The sequence below is a fragment of the Barbus barbus genome, assembly GCF_936440315.1.
Source record: "Barbus barbus genome assembly, chromosome: 36".
NCBI lineage: Eukaryota > Metazoa > Chordata > Actinopteri > Cypriniformes > Cyprinidae > Barbus > Barbus barbus.
In genome coordinates this window covers 11,966,435-11,986,799 of record NC_136714.1, presented here as the reverse complement: position 1 = coordinate 11,986,799, position 20,365 = coordinate 11,966,435, and the positions used below count along the sequence as shown (strand labels likewise).

The window sequence follows — 20,365 nt, the reverse complement described above, 5'->3', positions numbered from 1 at the left end:
GTCCTGTTTTGTCCTTGATTTTGCTCATCCTTCATCCAAAATGAAGGTAGGCTATGGGAAGTGGGAATGTAGAACGTGTGTTGCACCAGCAAACTGTATAAGCACAGCCCTTACAATTTTCCAGGACAGTCTTAAAAAAATAGAGCAGACATTATAACCTTTAGGGAATACATGTATTCAGATTCAGCTTTATTCAAAAGGATTAAAATGCAGAAAGTGTAAGGAACTTGGGTCTTTTTTTGATTAATCCTTGGCAGTCTGCATGTTTCAGGAATTGATGTCATGAAACTTCACTTCTCTCTGGCTTCAATCTGTCAGGGAGAGATAAAATACAAACGGTGCCAGCGTGGGTGGCTGCAGTGTTTTAGGAGCTGCCACTTCCATAATAGATTCAAGTGGGTTGTGTTAAAAAAAATACATAGAAAGAGAGCAACAGAGGAAGATAAAGATAAACTTATGACGTGATGTTTTCTGTCATTTCAAACAGTTTCAGTTGTAAATCAGCAGACCTGCCTAACCAGGTCAGGGCATCATCTATAGAGCAGCAAACCCAGACAGGTTTACATGGTAATCTCAGTGGTAATCTGAAAAGCAGTATTTTCATACACTAAGTAAAAGTTGACAAAAAAAAAAATATGATTCCACAGATATTAATATCAACATAATGCAGCTGCTACTCCATCTATTTGGAGTAGCAGCTGCATTGGTGGGTGGTGATGGCGCAGTGGATAAGACACATGCCTTTGGTGTGAGAGACCCGGGTTCGAATCCACTGTGAGACACCAATGTGTCCCTGAGCAAGACACTTAACCCCTAGTTGCTCCAGAGGCGTGCGATCTCTGACATATATAGCAATTGTAAGTCGCTTTGGATAAAAGCGTCAGCTAAATGAATAAAAATGTAAAAATGTAAAATGTATTTGCTAACAAAGTGTCAAATTGGCCTACAATCCCATCATAATCAACAATACTTTCTACACTAGTGGCTCTAAACCTAAGGACCTGGGCCCACTAGTGCAGAGGTCTTCAACCCTGTTCCTGGGGACCCACTATCCTGAAGAGTTTAGCTACGACCCTAATCAAACACACCTGAAGCTGTCAATCAAGCTCCTATAGACTGCTTGAAAATTGCAGGCAGGTGTGCTGAAGCCGATTGGAAATAAACTTTCCAGGAGAGTGGGTCCCCAAGAGCAGGGGATGCAAAATGCAAAATTCTAATAATTCGAAATTATTTTACATTAAAAAAATTAAATTAAATATTAAATCTGTGACAACACCGCCTAAATGAAACGTAATGTGCTCATAATTCTTTAGCTGCAGCTATAACCTTGGCAAATCAAATGTTTTAATTCGTTGCATAATATTATAAAATGTTTCAATAAATAAATTAATAAATAAAAATACAGACTTTATTATTAGGGGACCTCAGTGATCTACACTACAACCATCAGTTTCGTTGCGTCGCGTCTCTCGTACGTCCGTCTTTAACGAGAGGCGTTGCTTTACTATATGATTTTTAAAGAAGAGATTTCCGCTTCCTGCTGTTGTTTTAAACGCTCGATTGATCACAAGCTGATCATAAACTAGGAGCTGGACTGATAGCAGCAGCAACTGAGTGAAGTCTCCAGTGAATCCTCCGCCGAGCGGAGGCGAGAACGTTAAGAGGCTCGTGCCATGAGAGTGCCATCATCTGAGCAGACTGCATGCGCGAGAGAGTGTCTAAACTGACCGAGACCGCTCCGACAGCACAGATCCCGAGACAAGCTCAGCATGTCGGAGCGAGGAGGGCTTCAGCAGCGAGCGGGAGCTCCGTCTCCCCACTTACAACCTCTCAGGACGGTCACGATTTCTTCAAGTCGCCCAGTTCAGATGAACCTGTTCGCAACATGGGAGATTGACAGCTCCTCTCCCAGCTGTGTGCCCAGGTATGCCTCTTCTTGACTTACTAGTAGACATGCGCTTTTTTTATAGAGCTACTTTGTACCAGAGTAAATAGTTAATCCAGATCACGTTGCACTGGAGATCACATGAAACAATGGTTTCTTACTTTAGACCAGAGGCTTTCAAGCTTTACACACCCACATACTGTGCCAAGCCATTTGAACATTTGTACGTTTATGTTACTTGTACTTGACTTATTTTATGAAATGACGACTAAGTAACTCCGCAGTGACTGCTATCTTTGTCAAGTTCATGTGTAACTGTTCATTAGATACTAGTATTGTACTATTAGGCTATATAATTAGTCACTAGTACTCATTACTTTCTTCTCCATTAATATATTATGTATTTGTATTAAGTTTACAGCTTAAGTAACATAATTCTTATGTAGGCCTACTTAATTTGGATCATATGCAAATATTATATTTATATACACACACACACACACACACACACACACACACACACACACACACACACACACACTCACTCTCTTAGGGGGGACCCTGGTTAAAATCCCGTTTTAGACTATTGACACAAAGCTGGTGATTGACCCCCCCCCCCCCCCCCCCCCCCCCCTTTTTAATTTTTATTTGCTTTTATGATATTCCTTCTGCTAAATGGAGCAGTTAACTAGAAACAACACATTCAATGTGGAATGGATCTATCATTAAATCTGAAGAGTGAAAATGTCATCCTAACTTTTTGCTGCAGTGAAAACTAGAGCAGACAGACATTTTTTTTTTTTTTATACAGTGCACCTCCACTATATAATATGCACAGTAATATGGAGGCATGCTGTTTACTATTTGTGAATATTTAGCCTCATTGCTCTCATGAAGGGATTGTGATATGGAAATGTAGAGGAAGGGCTTTGGGATGCTTCATGCAAGGAGTGGAGGGGAAAATGGCCACGAAGAAAGAGACTTCCTGTAAGAGCGGCCGGCAGAGAAGAAAAGAAGCATAGGAGTGACAGAGCATTACTCCACTATGAAGACATTATTAATCTTGTTTCTTTCTTTGATGCTGGCTCCATAATGCTTTCAAAGGCCTTTTGAGACCGTTTTAGGAGTTTCTTACTTTGTACTTTCCAATCAACTGCATCAGTAAGAATTGCTGAATGTAAACCCTAAATTGGTGTTGCAGCATATTGTCCCATTAGAATGTTGCATAAGATCCCTGAAAGGTGAGATGAATGTCCGGTTTTCCCCTCCTCTCCCAATTTCATTACCTATGTGCTCTAGAGTTACACTCTAATGCACAGGGACAGACTTGTTAGTGAATTAGACCCAGTTCAATATAGCTCACTTTGAAGAGAGGACTGAAGAGAACATTTAATGTATGTATTAATGCTTTTTCTTGTTTAGCTTAGCATGAGCTGTTGCTTTTAGGTAATGCAAGGGCATCTGTAGCTTAGAAATGAAAGCTGATTGCAAGTCAAGATATCTAATTGTATCCTGTATGAAGTCAGTATGTGTATAAACTGAGCAAACAATAGAAATGTCCCTCTTTTGGAATACTGTATTAAAGATCATTTTATAAAATCCAAATAAGCTTTACATATCTGTATTAGAAAGTGTTTAAACTGTTTAGCATGCTTGTTCTATGAACCATAAACAACTATTGTACATGCACCTTTGAACAGTCCTTAAGACACTTATAGTTTACAGGCGGAAGAAAATTAATGTCATAGTTTCAATAACTTTCTGATGACTATGAAAAACACAAGAATAAAGATGCCCAGGGTTCTTGATCACCTGTGTGAACATGCCGTAGGTCTGCTGCAGGGAGGCATGAGGACTGCAGATGTGACCAGATTAATAAACTACGAGGCCTAGGACAGTGTTACAGGGAGACAGGATGGACAGCTGTTCGCCCTTGTAATGCCAGAGTACACGTGACCATATGTACCCCCCAGACGTGTTCAAGAAGTTACAAGTGCCTTGGTGGAAGAGTGAAGTAGCCTAACATCTCATAGCAAAACTGGCAAATCTTTCTCAGTCCATTAAGATGAGATGCACTGTAGTACTTAAAGCAGCTGGAGGACACACCATATACTGACTGCTACTTTGGATATTGATTCCTGCTCTGTTCAGTGACTCATTATTCCATTACTCTAATGTTTAATGTCTAATGTTTGTGAATTTTGTTCCATTTATGTGTCGGTTGTTGAATCTTATGATCATACAAATCTTTTCTCGTAATAAGAAATTGGATCGAAAAAGCAGTTGAAATTGAGAGGATAATTTTTTATTTTTATTTTTTCCCTGAGTGTATGTTATGAATGCACCAATGTATTGGCCGATGCCGATTACTGGCTGATCCATTGGTGCATTCATTACATGCATATATACACACACTGTCTTTGTAGAGTCAATTAATGAAACGATCTCAGATTGAATCCTGCCAATCAAAAGAGTGACCAACTGCACCTCATGTACTGTACTGTTTCTTAAGAAAATATCTCTTGTGTAGAATTTAGGGTTGTCGAGATTAAAGCAATCTCTTTTAAGCTGTTAAAAGAAAATGGTGCATAAACGCAGGTTCTTTTGACCCTATGAATCACCCGTAGTTTAGTTTGCATTTTTTGCCCCAGCAAATATTATTTGTAACGCACGTTCCATCCGTCCTTGAAAAGAGCTTTGTGCTTCTGTGAAGAAATAAAGTCTTTGTTTTCAATTTCTTTCCAGTTTTATTACAAATTTCAATAAATAAATGAAGCAATAATAAATGCCGTTTTGACGCTCTTAAATTTGGCGTGGCATATCTGACTTGGGGCTGGGCAATAAATCGATAACGATAATTATCGCAATATAATTTTCCTCGATTAAAACAATATGAAGAGTTCGATAAATATTCAATATAATGTTTATGCACCAAAAGTGGAATGAAACGGTGCGACTCATTTGAAGCGCACCACACGGAGCGTTTATCCGCTGAGGTCTAAGTTCAAACGGCAGCGCGAGTTTACCAGAGCAGGTGCGTTCACTCGCTGATGAGACGGTCACGTGAGCACTAAACAACGCTGTGAGATCCAGTGTGAAGCGTTTGCATTCAGCGAGCAACACAAAATAATGATTCTGTGATTTTAAAGCCGGATGAAACGGCACTGACAAACAGGAGAAAAACTGTGCAATTGTAGCACGCCCACTGTCCAGTTGGCAGTACTGCAGTTAAATCTATTTGACAAATAATGAGATGACAAAGTTGAGTTGTTATTCAAAGTTGAGCAGCTCTAATAAAGTCTCTTGCAGCTCACCGTTACCATAGCAACCCTGGACCACACACCTTCTCCCCCAAACTGTCCTCTAGGATATTTCATCTCACAAGTTAGTTGTAGCAATCATAAAGAAAATCATCAGCAAAGATAGATAGATATAACATGCATAAATACATGAATATAATCAATTGCAATGAACAAAAATTTACATCTGCATCCTAATACAAGCTACTATCAAATGTGCACTTCTAAGAGACAAATTATAATAAAGATATTAATAATATTATCAAGCAACAAACACCGTTTCTTGATTTTAAACAATATCATTCATTAGAACATGCAGAAACAAAGAAATTAATTTTTCTATTAAGATATTTATTTTAAGGAAAATTTAAGGAACAACTCACTTTGGAGCAAAAATCTGGCTTTAAACTTGGAAAGAAACTTATCGTGATAATTATCGATATCGACTGATATGAAATTATCGTGATAATTTTTTTGGCCATAGGAGATCTCGGGAAATGCTAACTTTAGCCTGATAGCACTGCAAGCGAATGTCCCACCCTCCCTGCAATCGCCGTCCAAAGCCATGCCCCCTGAACGCACATACGCTCAGGGAGGTACTGGCCATCGGGAGTACCGGGACATTCCCGGTGGGCCAGTTGAGTAGTGGGCCGATGGCGGAAGCGAGGGACCGCCCCCATATTAGGACTGCATAGTCAAATAATGCGCTGTTTTCAAATTACAGCTCATGCGAAACTGCAAAAAGCAAATACTCCAAAAGTGTGAAGCGGCAATGCCTCTGCCAGCAGCGCTTAAAAGCCGAGCGGATCAGTCACCCGTACAGCGCTGAAGACAGTCGCATTCAGATGTGAGACAAAATTGTTATACAGTCGTGTGATATGAGAACATTAAAGGTTCTGTAGTAATGCTGGCTGAAAACAGCCACGACTATGTAAACTGCCAAAAAACGCATATTCACAATTACTTGTCAATTCAGCACCATGGTCATTTAACTTGTAGACACTACGGTACGCAATATGATATTGAGGAAAACAATACACTATAACAATATCAATAAACATTTTCATTCATTTATTTATATTTTTAAAGTTTGTTGCCTCAAGGCAACATTGTACCACAACGGACACATTTAAACATTTGACATTTTCATGCATAAAAAATAAATCTATTTGTTAACAACATTTTCTTTAACCAAATACTTGAACAGTTATTTTTATCTAGCTTTTAATTTATTGCATCTCATATTTAAGAAAGCAATTTCATATCCAGCTGTTGCTCTCAGGCAACATTGTACCATCGTGGATCATAAGTATAACCAAACCATCATAACAGTTATGATATCAAAACATTACAATCAGAGTTGTTTCAAGTTAAAAAATAAAAAAATCAGCATAACCTTATCCTAATATGCACCTTATCCTTACAAGCATGCACATACACACACACACAAGCACATGCACCTAAAATCTCCTTCCTCACTGATGACACCTCACTGCTTCTGAAAGCTGAGAAAGCAATTCCTCTCAACAGAAAAATCATATGTGCAGATATAGTATCTGAATTACTATTTTTACAAGTGCATTACAAAATTTTGCAAAAATGCAAATACGATTAAATAATTCTAACTCTTTTTCCTTACAAATATCATATACTTGAATTATAACCAAGCCCGCTTGCATGGCCTCGTGATTCCATTACTGTACAATGTTGCCTTGAGGCAACATGCAGGTTTTTGTAATTTCCTAAAATACATTTGCTGATAATGTAAAGTTTTTGAAAATAATTCTTTACTTACTAATGAAGGTGACTCAGATTTTTTGTAGACCATTATATGGATGAAAATTGATGAAAAATGCACTTTTCGTTGGAGAAAATAGGGAGTCATGTGACGTGCACATGTCCTTAAATTGGAAAAAATAATCATGTGACCACTTTTTTGCATTTTCATTGATTTAGTGTTTAAGTTTTACTACCCTGAGATAGCATTTTCATAGCGTCTCATTTCATTAAAAAAAACTAAAATAAAGTATGTTGCCTGGAGGCAACACGGTAGAGGGTTAGCATTGTACAAATAGCCTATTGTGTTTTGGCTGAATGTATTTATTATTAATGTTAGCCTACTGTTATTATATTAAATATTGGGGAATTAGAAGTGTTTTTGTAGCTTCTACATGTTTTTTTTTTATTACAAATTCCATAGTTTGTTGTTATTTATTTTAAAAACCATATGGTAATGAGGACCATGGTTAATTCTTGTGACCACCATCTTACTAATAGAGTCAGTTAAATTCTGGATTTTATTAACTAGATTACATTTCATTAGGGCAAAGGATAATTTAACAGAATAGCTTTAATAGCTTCTTTCTCTTTAAATGTTTAAATGGTGTCTTATATAAATTAGGTGTTAACTATTTACTAATGTTAAAGTTCTTAAAGAGATTCACCCAAAAATTAAAATGGTCATTTACTCATGTCATTCGAAATTTCTGTACAGTATACAAAGAGTAGAATACAGTAGAAATCAAGGGTAAACAAAGTGGTTTGATTAATATTCTACAAATGATCTTCTTTTGTGTTCCACAGAAGAAAGTAAGTCATACAGGTTTGGAACAGCATGAGAGTGAGGAAATGATGACAGAATTTAATAGCAGTACATTTTCTGCATTTTAGCTCAAAATAATTGCTTTACTGTCAAGTTCCTTTCTATGTGACAATGCATTAAATTAATTAAGAATTCAGTAATATCTATAATTATTTGTTTGTCTTGTTTTATTTATTCATTTATTTACTCCAATTTAAGGCCCTATAACCCAGTAAAACATTCAGGAGGAACTCATGGGCCAGATTTGTCCAGGGCCGAATTTTAACCCCAGTCCAGCCCTGCATACGCTCAAAGAGCAGAATACCAGAAACGACGTTAAATTACTACAATAGGCTACATCAACGGTTTCCAATTACAGTCCTCGCGCCCTCCCTGCTCTGCACATTGTACATGTACATCTTATCACGTCCGACGGTTGTTCTATTCGACCGTAATAAGTGCCCTGCAAAGTGGACATCACCAGATATTCCACCATTATTCCAGTTCAAAGCGAGCGTATATGTTCCATACAAAGGGCATTAAATTGTGCGAGACCTGAATTTAAATTGTATTTATATTATGTCACACTTCTCTAGTAAGTTTCATCTGTGTGTGAAGACGCTGCGTAGCGCAAATCCGTGAATGTTCCAAAGTGAAAACAACTTCAACGGATTTTCCCTGCTCCGGGAGTAGGGAGCAGTGAACACTGTGTAGGGACCATGTCAGTCGAAACAGTTCATGCACGTAGCTCTCTTCTAACGAGCTGGTTATCTGAATGAGGTGTGTTAACTAAGCGAGACATGCAAAATATGAACGGGGGGCGCGAGGACTGGAATTGAGAACCGCTGGGCTACATCATGTCATTCACCGGTGAGGAAACTTTATAGAACAGTTAGTAAAAGTACTACAACACCATGAAGGAAGATTGGGTTGTTGATGTTTGTCTGCCATTCTTTTGGTCTGTTTGCACAGCGTGCGTGAACGCGCTGATGACGTATCCTGTCTGCGCGAACAGGGTGCGCAGAGGTATGCAAATACATATGTTGACAGGCAGGTAGGAAAGCCAATTAAAACGCTCGGACCGAACGTTTTGATTGGACGAACATTTCTTGATCCTACACCTTCCACAGAATATATAAATACATTTTTTGAGAGACTTTCAACCAGAATAACAAAACATTTTTCTGAAGACAATCACCTATTGCACCTTTAAAAGATACGGTAGGTTGATTTTATAATAGTTTGAGCTCGGTTTTGTTCATGTTAACTTTTAATGTTATACAGTGTACCAAATGAGAGGGTTAAGTGTATAGATTACTGCCTTTTTTTTCTTTAAGAAAAACTGACGTAGGCCTACCTGAAATATTTCCAAATTAATTAATAGTGAAGCGAATTATGTAATAACCCTATGATATTTCCTGGGACAGTTTTCACACTGTCTGTACTGTGGCTTAAGCATTCGATAAGAAAATTCAAACCATACAGCACAAAAACTTAACTTTTGAGTGGAATTTATAGTATTACTGCAATATATTTGATTTTACTTTTATCATAGTCTTCATAACGGCTTAGATATGCTTGTGTATTTAATTTATTAAACATTCATGACAGTATTCCCCTGTCATTGTGTAAATTACAACCTGTCACAGAAACTGAATGAGCTCCGTGCTCTTGTGCTGTATCACTCTGAGATTTATCCTCTAAATCTAATATCACCAATGCAGTGTTCTTGACTTCAGGCCAAAAACATCTCAGCACACCTTGTCCTCTGATACATCTCCACAACTCAGTTTTTGGGACATTGCATTCTTTGTCTGTTACCACTTCAAATGTCCTGTCTATGTGCAGTGGAGAGATGAATCAAAAAATGGTTTTCATTTCAGGATCCTTTGGTAGCTGTTTTAGATTGATATTGAAGCTCCAGTTATGTTTGTTTTCTACATGTATTTTATAGATAGTTAATGCAAAAATGAACAATCTACCATCATTTACTCGCACTCATGTCGATCCAAACACCAAAGATGGTAGTTTTCTGTGAAGCTTTTCCATATAATGATGTCAAACTCCAAAAACGCACAAAAGGGCATTTTTATGTTTTGTTTGAGTTAGAGGCACTAAGGAAAATGAGCTGTGTGTAAATTAGTTAAAAATTCTCCTTTTGTGTTCCACGGCAAAAACAACAACAGCATATGGGTTTGGAACGACACGAGGGCCATTAAATATCAATCCCTTGAAATATGAGACTCATTTCAATTTGTAATTGTGTCTGACAGTGACATGTATTAAAAACCATCATGGCACTTCTCAATCACAGTACAAAAAGGTCGCAAGTGTTGTGTGGAATTTTAGGTGAAATGTCAGGCAAAATTGCATCTGGGATTTAAGGCCAAAATGTCAACTCTGTGAGGTAAACTTGATAAACCGGCTTGGGGACAGATTATTCCTTAAGCTGCCATAGCAACTTGTCCTCAGAGCAACTTGAACATCTCTCTCTTGTTTTCTCTTGCAGACTTCTCAGTCTAACTCTTAAAAAATTAGTGATTTTGAAGGAGCTGGACCGGGATCTTACTTCAGTGGTCATTGCAGTTAAACTTCAGGTAAAATGTGTTTTACTGCTTTGCATCATTCAAATATAAATCTGTTGATCTATGTTTAGGTGACTAATAAGTATAAATGTCTCTTTAGGGCTCAAAACGCATTTTGCGGTCAAATGAAATCATGCTGTCTTCTACAGGCCTTACTGAGACGGATCTTCAGCTGACCTTCTCTCTTCAGGTTAGCAGTGTTTGAGTGCCTTTTGGATTAGATTAGATTTAGAACTAAATTGACACATTCAGATTTAATATCACGGTATTATGGTTTGGTTATCAGAAGTCCCAAAGTGACTCTTCCCATAGTGAATTAGATCCAGTTAATGTTACATTTTGCAGTCTTTTCTCCCTTCCATTTTGTCTTCAGTACCCACACTTTTTGAAGAGAGATGCCAACAAGCTTCAGATTATGCTTCAGAGACGCAAGAGGTACAAGAATCGCACTATACTGGGCTATAAGACCCTCGCCCTAGGGATGATAAATATGGCTGAGGTGAGGAACCGCAAAACCAACAAATCTGGTTCAGCCACATTTTTGTGTTATTCTGGACTGCTTGTGTGTAGTAAAACGTTTTAGCACAGGTTTGAAAATGTTTGAAAATGAAAAAAAAAAAAAAAGTCATAAAATACATGGAAGGATGCTGTAGGAGGTGGAATAGAACAACTTTCTATGCTTTATATCAGTCAGTTTTATATCATCTTTAATGGAGTTAACAGTACTGAAACTTCTCACAGATGCACCAAAAATCCAAACAGGTTTGTATCTTTAATTTAATGCCCAAATAAATGGCAAGACATTTGCATTTGTACTATGATTCAGTACATGACTAACTGTTGAAAGCACATCCACATCATAAGTTACATTATTGATTTCATACCAAGAAGAAAAAAATCTCTAAATGGAAATCTCTAAATCAACAAGAATAATAATTTGAAGCACATGCATGTCTGTTAGCACAAAGCGGGTCAGACAATATATTGAATATATTTTGCTGCAAAAATATCTAAACCTAAAGGGATAGTCCACTCAAAAATGAAAAATCTGTCAACATGAAAGAAGATATTTTGAAGCATGTTGTTTTTTTTTGTCCATATAATGGAAGTCAGTGGTCAATGTTTGGTTATCAACATTGTACAAAATATCTAAAAGAAATGCAAACTTAACATTAGGGTGGGTAAATGATTACAGTATGTTTATTTTTGGGTTGACTATCCCTTTAAGCACCTTAAACTAATCTAAAATTTTGTAGTTTGTTTTATTTGCATTGTAATAATTCAGCATTTGTGTTTTGTAGTCAGTTCTAAGTAAACTACACCAATTTACTTAATGGCTTCTGTTCTCCTGTCCTTAGGTGATGCAGCATCCGACCGAAGGTGCTAAGGTGTTGGGCTTGCGCACGACGGTGAAGGACACACCAGTGCCCGTTGCTGAGATCCGGGTCTATTCTCTGTCCAGTCAACCCATCGACCCAGAGGGACCAAAGGCCAAGCTGTCCGGTGAGACTTGCACACTTTGATATACGTTTCAATTTAAACCAGCTAATGAGAAATTACAAAAAGAGGTCAAGGCTGCTTTTTTTAATTGAGAACACTTTTAGTAGGTTCTTTAGCAAGGCCTGCTCTGGTTTAATCAGAGTTCCTGTTTTCTTTCTTTCAGATCATTCACCAGACATCGATAATTACTCTGAGGAGGAAGAGGAAAGCTATTCGTCAGAGCAGGACGGCAGTGATGACCCTCTACAGGGGCATGTAAGGCCTGTGAAATTGAAGTGATTGATTTTGATATTCAGCCATCTTGCCTATTTCCCGTTTAGCGAATTAGAACAGCGCACAGAGACTGAAGTTAAGATCACTGAAGAAATGCACTGCATGGTTTTGTAAAGCAAAAATATAATCAGATTAGAAGTATAAAATTTGTGGGCGTGAAAAGACACTCTGGGCAGAGATAAGAGAGAAATTTAAGGAAATACAAGCTGCAAAAATGGGTGATTTTAAAAAGATTAGTTCACCCAAAAGCAAAAATTGTCATCATTTACATGTCCTCATGCAGTTTCAGATTTGTTTGACACTTTCTTCCTTGGAGCATAAAAAAAGAGGTGTTTTGAAGACTCTTTTTCCATGTAACATCAAAGTAAATGTAGATTAGTTTCATTTCATAGGAACGGATTTATTAGAATTTAGCATTTCAACACTTGCCAATGGATCCTCTGCACGGAATGGGTGCCGTTAAAATAAGAGTTCAAACAGCTGATAAAAACAGCATAACACACACGTAATCGACATGAATCCAGTTCAACATATTGTGAAGTGAAAAGCTGAATATTTGTAATAAATCCATCATTAAAATATTTTACTTTAAACCATCACTTTTGGTTTCATAAAGAAGTCCATCCAATGTTGGCCTCTCACATCAAGATCCACCATCATATTTGTTTAAAACTAATTAGACTGTTTCGACTTGTAAACAGTGCTTGACAACTTTTTCACTGGAGAAACCAATATTATATATTGTATTTTAGCCGAAAGAAAGGTTCGCTTCACGACGTTAATTGATATACTGGAGTTGTGTGGATTACTTGTGAATTATTGTGATGTTTTTATCAGTTATTTGAACTCTGACGGCACCCATTCACTGCACGGGATCCCTTGGTGAGCAAGTGACATAATGCTAAATTTCTCCAAGTCTGTTCTGAAAAAGAACTCACCTGCATCTCTGCTGGCCTGTGCATTTTAGGGTGAACTATTCTTTTAAAAGCCATATTGCCACAGACTTGTAATATAGTGACCAAATTGTATGGATCACTTCAAATCTTTTAAACTCTGTGAAATGTTATTTTATTTAAGTAAGGTTTTTGAGGGTTTAATCATGGTTTGTCATTTTTGGGCAGTACCTCTATGATGATGAGGAGGAACTGAGAAAAAACAAAACTCGCCGTAAACTCCCCTCCACAGCTTCCATCACCAGAGCTAACGTAAGTGATCTGTCCAGGATTGGAAAACAGACCTCAGAGAACCAGAGCAGCTTTCTCTGTGCCTCCATGTTGACTCGGGCTTTGTCAGGAAGCTAACCAACTGCATATTTCTCCCTGGGGCCACTGATGTTCTTTACATGTAGCAGCGGTTGCAATAGAAGCTGCTGCAATTTTTACAGTCATATGGAAACTCTAGGGATGGGGCTTCTGAGCACATTAACATGTTATCTGCTTCCTCCTCTCAGATGCCTTCACAAGTCTGCTTTGTTTTCCTGTGTGCTCTGTCTTTTAGCTGACAAGCCTCTAGTCCCTTCTCCAGCGCTCTGTGTTTGTTGTGACAGTGTTTTTTTTCGCTCGCTGCTATTTTTGTTCCCTGCTGTTGCTCAGCCAGATACGCTGTTAATTTGTGTCTGTTTGCTATTGTTGCTTATGACTCCCCCGTTTTCTGTCTAACAAGGTGTTTGTGTTTTAAATCTAGCAACCCAACATCAAACAGAAGCTTATGGCATTGGTGAAATGGTTCAAAGTGTCTGATGAGGTAATTTGCGTCCTGTCTGTAAATTTAGTGTAATTCAACCGCAGAGGTCTTTTCCCTTCCATTCTCACTAATTTGTCTTTAAGGATTGTATTTGGTCACTTTGGACTATGGAGGGACTGTTCTAGACGGCAGGGGCCACTTGTGCATTTAAGGGGCACAATTTTAAAATTAATCTTAAGTATTAATAATTTTGTCATTTTTCATTTATCACTGTAATCTCTAAAAGTAATCTATAACAATTTCAACTAAAATATTTCATGTTTCATTTATTTGACAAATTTTGTATTGTAGTGTCAGGGGCGGGGGGGGGGGGCGTATGTCACATGCTTGTCATGTGACATACGGCAGCCACAATACCACTGTATAACTGATATAGGCTTATGTCCTACTGAACCCCCCCAAAAAAAACATATAACCATCACAGAAAATTTGAATGGTTTCCACTACAAGTACCATTATAAACATTATAAACCATCAACTTTTAACCATTAAAAAAATGGTTTTCTGTTGTGTGTTTTGGGACATATTCCATTAGAATTTATTGGTTTTAACAAGCCACAAATAGAAGGCAACCAATTATCAGTAGAGACCAACAGGCACCATTACAGTTTCCATTAAAACCAATACAAGTCCCACTGTAACCGGTAAAAACATTACTCATTTTGTAATGGTGTCTATTGTTTTTTTTCAGCAGGGGTTTATTTTGATTTATTTTTTATTCAATATATCCCAAAAATATATCATTGAAATATCTTGATTCTCAAATGTGTAAGTAAATGCATTTTGCATCTTTTTTTATAGATTGTTATTTGTTCTATAATGGGAGATTATTATTGCCTAATACTGTAATCTATTAACTACGCATAAATACCCGTGTTTTTTTTTCTTAAGTACCAGATATGGGTGTCATGCCATCAAATACTTTTAATACGACTGACTTTGTATTTAATGTGATTTTATTAAAAACACTGTAAATTTAATTAGCCTGACATTTTCTTTGTAGAAGAGAGCAAAGAACGTTTACATTATCAAAGAACATTTTCACTTCAGTCCAGCAAGTTCTAGCACTCTCAAAAACTGTCATAATAATCTCTAAAGCTGTTTACACTGTGAAATTAATATCTTACTTACATTCATACATCTTCACTTTGTTGTTTCTGATGAGAGAATTAACGTCAGAGAATTCAGTTAGCCAGTGCGTGCGGTGACGAAACAGCACTGATTAGTCCTTGCATTCATAAGCTCAACAGAATTGTATGTGATTGGTTATAATGCGCAGTGCTTTAAAAACGTGCGTGTCTCTGGCTCTGTGCCAGTCAGCGAACGCAGATTTGAATTTAGCAGCTGGTGATGTTTTTCTTATATATTAGTTTACAGGACAAACTGCATATTTTACCCAAAATTGTTTGCTGTGATATGATTCCAAATTTAGGGGGCCAAATGGGGGCCAAGCTTGTTGACGGGGGCACTGGCCCCCCCTAGACCTGCCCCTGCATATAAGATTAATTATTACGTACATGGCTTATATTAAAAGTCTCTACTAATTTATCCAAATAATTTTTTATTAGTTTATTTTCTTATACTTTAAGTGTTATTAGTGTTTTTAAAGATTTAACATTAAGGGAGCATTAGATGATGAGAAATGGAATCTAAATGCCAAAATAGGGTAAATGAGCATACACTCACAACTGTCAATGCATCAATAACAAATTCTCTAAACTAATATTGACCATTTACATTTACATTTACATTTATTCATTTAGCTGACACTTTTATCCAAAGCGACTTACAATTGCTATATATATCAGAGGTCGCACGCCTCTGGAGCAACTAGGGGTTAAGTGTCTTGCTCAGGGACACATTGGTGTCTCACAGTGGATTCGAACCCGGGTCTCTCACACCAAAGGCATATGTCTTATCCACTGCGCCATCACCACCCCTAAGCACCAATAAGCAAAATTATACAATTATATTGTTCTTCTCTCAGTAATTTCTGGGTAATACTTTGCATGCAGGTGGGGTTTGGTTTGGATCATGTGTCCCAAGAGCAGATCCGAGATGTGGAAGAGGATCTGGATGAGCTCTATGACAGTCTTGAGATGTACAACCCCAGTGACAGCGACCCAGACATGGAAGAAACGGACAGTATTATCAGCACACCCAAACCCAAACTCCCGTACTGCATTCATTAGCTAACATTTATTCTTATGGCACCCACTTTCAGATATTGATTTAGTAATTTTGCTCTGCATTGCACAGATGCGATTAAATAATTGAGGAGGCAGCCAGTAACTGTAGTGGTGTTTGTTGCAAAAGATTCTGGAATATACTGTATAATAGGAAATATGTACAAGCAGCATATTTCACTCTCAAATGCAGGAATAAACTGATATAAGAAGCTTTTTTTAGTCACACACTAAGTGGGCAAGCTGCCTACATCTTAGTATTTTTCTTATTCTGACCCTGGCTTTGTGTTTGTGTGTTTTAGGCCGTTTTTTGAAGGCATATCACAGTCCAGCTCTCAGACTGAGTTTGGTAGCTTGAATAGCAGGTGCAGCCACAGCAAAGACAAGCTGAGTCCTGTGAGTGTCATTCAGAGAGAGACCTTATTTCACCGCTGCAATTTAGCTTTACTTTGCTTTGCCTTTTTGCTGCTGCTTTTAAAAGGATAGTGCACCTAAAAAGGAAAGTTACCCTATGTTTTACTCACCCTCTTGCCATACCAGGTGTATACGACTTTCTTCTTTCAGGCGAATGCAATCGGAGTTATAAAAAAATAAATAAAAATGTCCTGGCTCTTTCAAGCTTTATAATGGCAGTGAATGGTGGTTGAGATTTTGAAGCAAAATAAAGTGCATCCATTCATCATTAAAAGTGCTCCACACGGGTTCGGGGGGTTAATAAAGGCCTTCTGAAGCGATGCGTTTATGTAAGAATAATATCCATATTTATAAAACTATAAACCGTAAGAGTACAAAACACCGGTCATGAATTCGAAATACAAAACAAGGATTTGTAAAGAAAAATGTTTAAAGGATTTCGATATAAGCCAGGAGGATACTGGTTTTCCTTCTGCTGTAAAAAAAACCTTGGTTCTCGTGAGACATATTTTCACCATAGACTATTTAAAAAAAAGATGGACGACGCGTCTCCAGTTCCTTCCACTATAGAAGGGTGAAGCCAAAGCATCTCAGTATGGCCGCTGCCATCTTGCGTAAATTACGTCATTTGGACCCAGAGTCTGCGCAGTAGTGTCGTGAGGTGGAGCCGCAGTATCAAAGTCCGCCTAAACTCCCGCAGACCCAATCAACCATAACGACACGCCCTGTTTTTATAGCATCATATTACTAGCTAAAATCAAACTTATCACAAAAACAAACAATTTAACATATATCAGCATGATAACAACTACCTTAAATGACCAAAACCTTATTTCGGAAAATTGTATTGGAAGTGTAATTTTTTTTTTTTTTTTTTTGACTCAAGTCCCATTCGTTTACATGGAGAGGTCGGGGTTTATGACCTGTACTGCAGCCAGCCACAAGGGGGCGATCAAAGAGCCCGCAGTTTCACTTTTCAGGACGTGAGGCACACCAGATTTTCACCAGAGCTTACTAGGGGTGTTGAAATTAATGCATCACAATGCGGATGTGGACGATTCTGCATCGATGCAGTAATACATCATAATCGATTATAGCCTACTAACGTTATTTGCATACGCATTTGTCACGCTAGCTTAAAATGGCGGATTTATGGCATATGGCACGTGTATGCGCTAGAGACAATTGCGGCGGGCTTCATAGCACAGAATATGCGCTGTGAGAGACGTCAAGTCACTATTAATTGTATAGCGCTTTTAACAATGCAAATAGTCAAAGCAGCTTTATATCAGCTTGATATAAAGCTGGGTGGCTTTATATCAGCTTTACCGTATTTAGACGGGAAAATAGTTTGTCGAAATAGTGTCATTCGCCTCTGGCCAGACAAAATCAGCAGTTTAAATCTAGGCTAAAGCAGAGTCAGATTATGCAAAGGACTCCTCTAGTTCCTGTGGTCTTGTCCCGGTGGCCTTCTAGGAGACAGGGTCTTCACTGGGGATCAGTCTCTGGGGCTCATCTAGTTGTCCTGGTCTCTGCTGACGTTCAGGGCTGTAGAGGTCATCTCTAGGTGCTGATCCACCATCTGATCTGGATACGGACTGGATCTGGGTGGCTACGGTGACCTCGGAATAAGAAAGAAACAGACTAATATTAGCATTGATGCCATTCTAATGATGCAACGTCTAATGATGTAACGAGTACTTTGGGTGTTTTGGGAAGTGTTCCCGGTTCTGGGTTGACTTACTTAATGCAGCCTAACAATCCTTTAACGGATTTGAAATAGAGAAATGCGATGGTGTATTATGTGTAAGCCAGGTTAAAGAGATGGGTCTTTAATCTACAGGGTGGGCCATTTATATGGATACACCGTAATAACATGGGAATGGTTGGTGATATTAAAGTCCTGTTTGTGGCACATTAGTATATGTGAGGGGCAAACTCCTCAAGATGGGTGGTGGCCATTTAGAAGTCGGCCATCTTGGATACAACTTTTGTTTTTTCAATAGGAAGAGGGCCATGTGACGCATCAAACTTATTGGTAATGTCACAAGAAAAACAATGGTGTGCTTGGTTTCAACGTAACTTTATTCGTTCATGAGTTATTTACAAGTTTCTGACCACTTATAAAATGTGTTCAATGTGCTGCCCATTGTGTTGGGTTGTCAATGCAACCCTCTTCTCCCACTCTTCTAAGGGGGTCAGATCGGGAGACCTTGGGGGCCATTCAACTGGCCCACGACGATCAATCCACTTTCCAGGAAACTGTTCATCTAGGAATGCTCGGACCTGGCACCCATAATGTGGTGGTGCACCATCAATGGAAACCTCAAGGCCACTGGATATTTGAAATTGCTACATGATGATGTGTTTCCCTCTTTATGCACTGAAGCTGGCACGTTCCCTGAGTTTTTCCAGCAAGATGGTGCACCACCACATTATGGGTGCCAGGTCCGAGCATTCCTAGATGAACAGTTTCCTGGAAAGTGGATTGGTCGTCGTGGGCCAGTTGAATGGCCCCCAAGGTCTCCCGATCTGACCCCCTTAGACTTTTATCTTTGGGGTCATCTGAAGGCAATTGTCTATGGTGTGAAGATACGAGATTTGCAGCACCTGAAACTACGGATACTGGATGCCTGTGCTGGCATTTCTCCTGCGGTGTTGCTATCAGTGTGTGAAGAGTGGGAGTTGATAAGTTTCATCAGGTCGCAAAGAAATATAGAGCTGGGTATCATCAGCATAACAGTGAAAGCTAACACCATGCGATATCTCCCAAGGGTAACATGTAAAGCGTGAAAAGTAAGGGACCAAGTACTGAGCCTTGAGGTACTCCATACTGCACTTGTGATTATGATACCTCTTCATTTGCTGCCACAAATTGATGGCGGTCAGATAAGTACGTGTACTTTGTCTATTGTCCTGAAGCTCATGGCTGCAGTTAAATGCACTTGCATGTCCGAATACTTTTATGATAGGAAATTGATGCCAACACAGTCAGTTATGTTTTCAGAACAGGACAAAACATCTGATATGTCGAAATAGATCTGTGCATTAGTGTGAATGCAGCCTATTAAAGCTGCCACTGTCAATGATGTCATCAGTAATAATCAAACAGCAGTAATTCTAAGGGGAAAAAAGGAAAACCCATACATACCTATGATTGTCTGTAAGCTTTGCGATATTTAAAGCACTCTCAGACAAGTACTTTTTGTTTATCATTTGTAATTGTCTTTTCCCCCGTTTATTACTTCATTATTTGTTTGTATTGTATTGTAGCCTGCTTATATCATTTAATAAAATGCACAAAATATATTTGATATAAAATTAATATGAAAATGTAGCCATGTGCTATAATATTGAGGATGAGACGCATCGTGATATCAAATCGAATCCTTGACATGATAATCGTAAATGAAGTGACGATTCACACCCCTAGAGCTTACCCTACGCATATGTCCCACATCATCCACTGGAAATCCAGTCTGTCGTGAATACGCGTATGACAGGTAGTAGCTATGTTTCCATCCAAAGATTCAAATTTAACTTCCACAAAATTGGAATATCGCATAAAGTACTGTTTCCATCCAACGTGTCAAAGAGAACAAAATCGTCACTTCCTGATAAACTGGCACTATACATCACTAATAAAAGGAGAATCCACTTAATATATTTTTCATATGATTAATTACTTGCGCCTCAGAGTGAGCAGGCGAAACGCAATAAATGTAGTCATTACTTTCAGGGGTGGATTTCTGCTGTTTGGGAACGCAGTCGTGTAAGACGATTATACAGAAATATTTTGATGACAGACTTTGCTCAGGCATTTCAGAACAACCAAAACAACTTTTCAGATGCTGTGCAACGAGATCAGTCCTCTGGTTAGTCAAGTCATCCTGTCCCAT

General features: G+C 38.3%; 1 protein-coding gene across 2 annotated transcripts in view; it reads left to right on the top strand.

The window, feature by feature from the left end:
- The first annotated feature begins 1,534 nt into the window (after positions 1–1,534).
- The window catches only part of LOC306855798 (phosphofurin acidic cluster sorting protein 1-like), a 32,482-nt gene continuing 13,651 nt past the window's right edge, over positions 1,535–20,365 (top strand). The window contains exons 1-10 of one of the 2 annotated variants that reach the window (XM_079394677.1): positions 1,535–1,924; positions 10,275–10,362; positions 10,451–10,540; positions 10,724–10,849; positions 11,709–11,853; positions 12,014–12,105; positions 13,245–13,328; positions 13,807–13,866; positions 15,882–16,042; positions 16,355–16,448. In XM_079394677.1, the coding sequence (XP_079250803.1) occupies positions 1,770–1,924; positions 10,275–10,362; positions 10,451–10,540; positions 10,724–10,849; positions 11,709–11,853; positions 12,014–12,105; positions 13,245–13,328; positions 13,807–13,866; positions 15,882–16,042; positions 16,355–16,448 (1,095 nt within the window). In that variant the 5' untranslated portion in view covers positions 1,535–1,769. The remainder of the gene's footprint in view (positions 1,925–10,274; positions 10,363–10,450; positions 10,541–10,723; positions 10,850–11,708; positions 11,854–12,013; positions 12,106–13,244; positions 13,329–13,806; positions 13,867–15,881; positions 16,043–16,354; positions 16,449–20,365) is intronic. The other variant, XR_013782960.1, reaches the window with a different exon arrangement.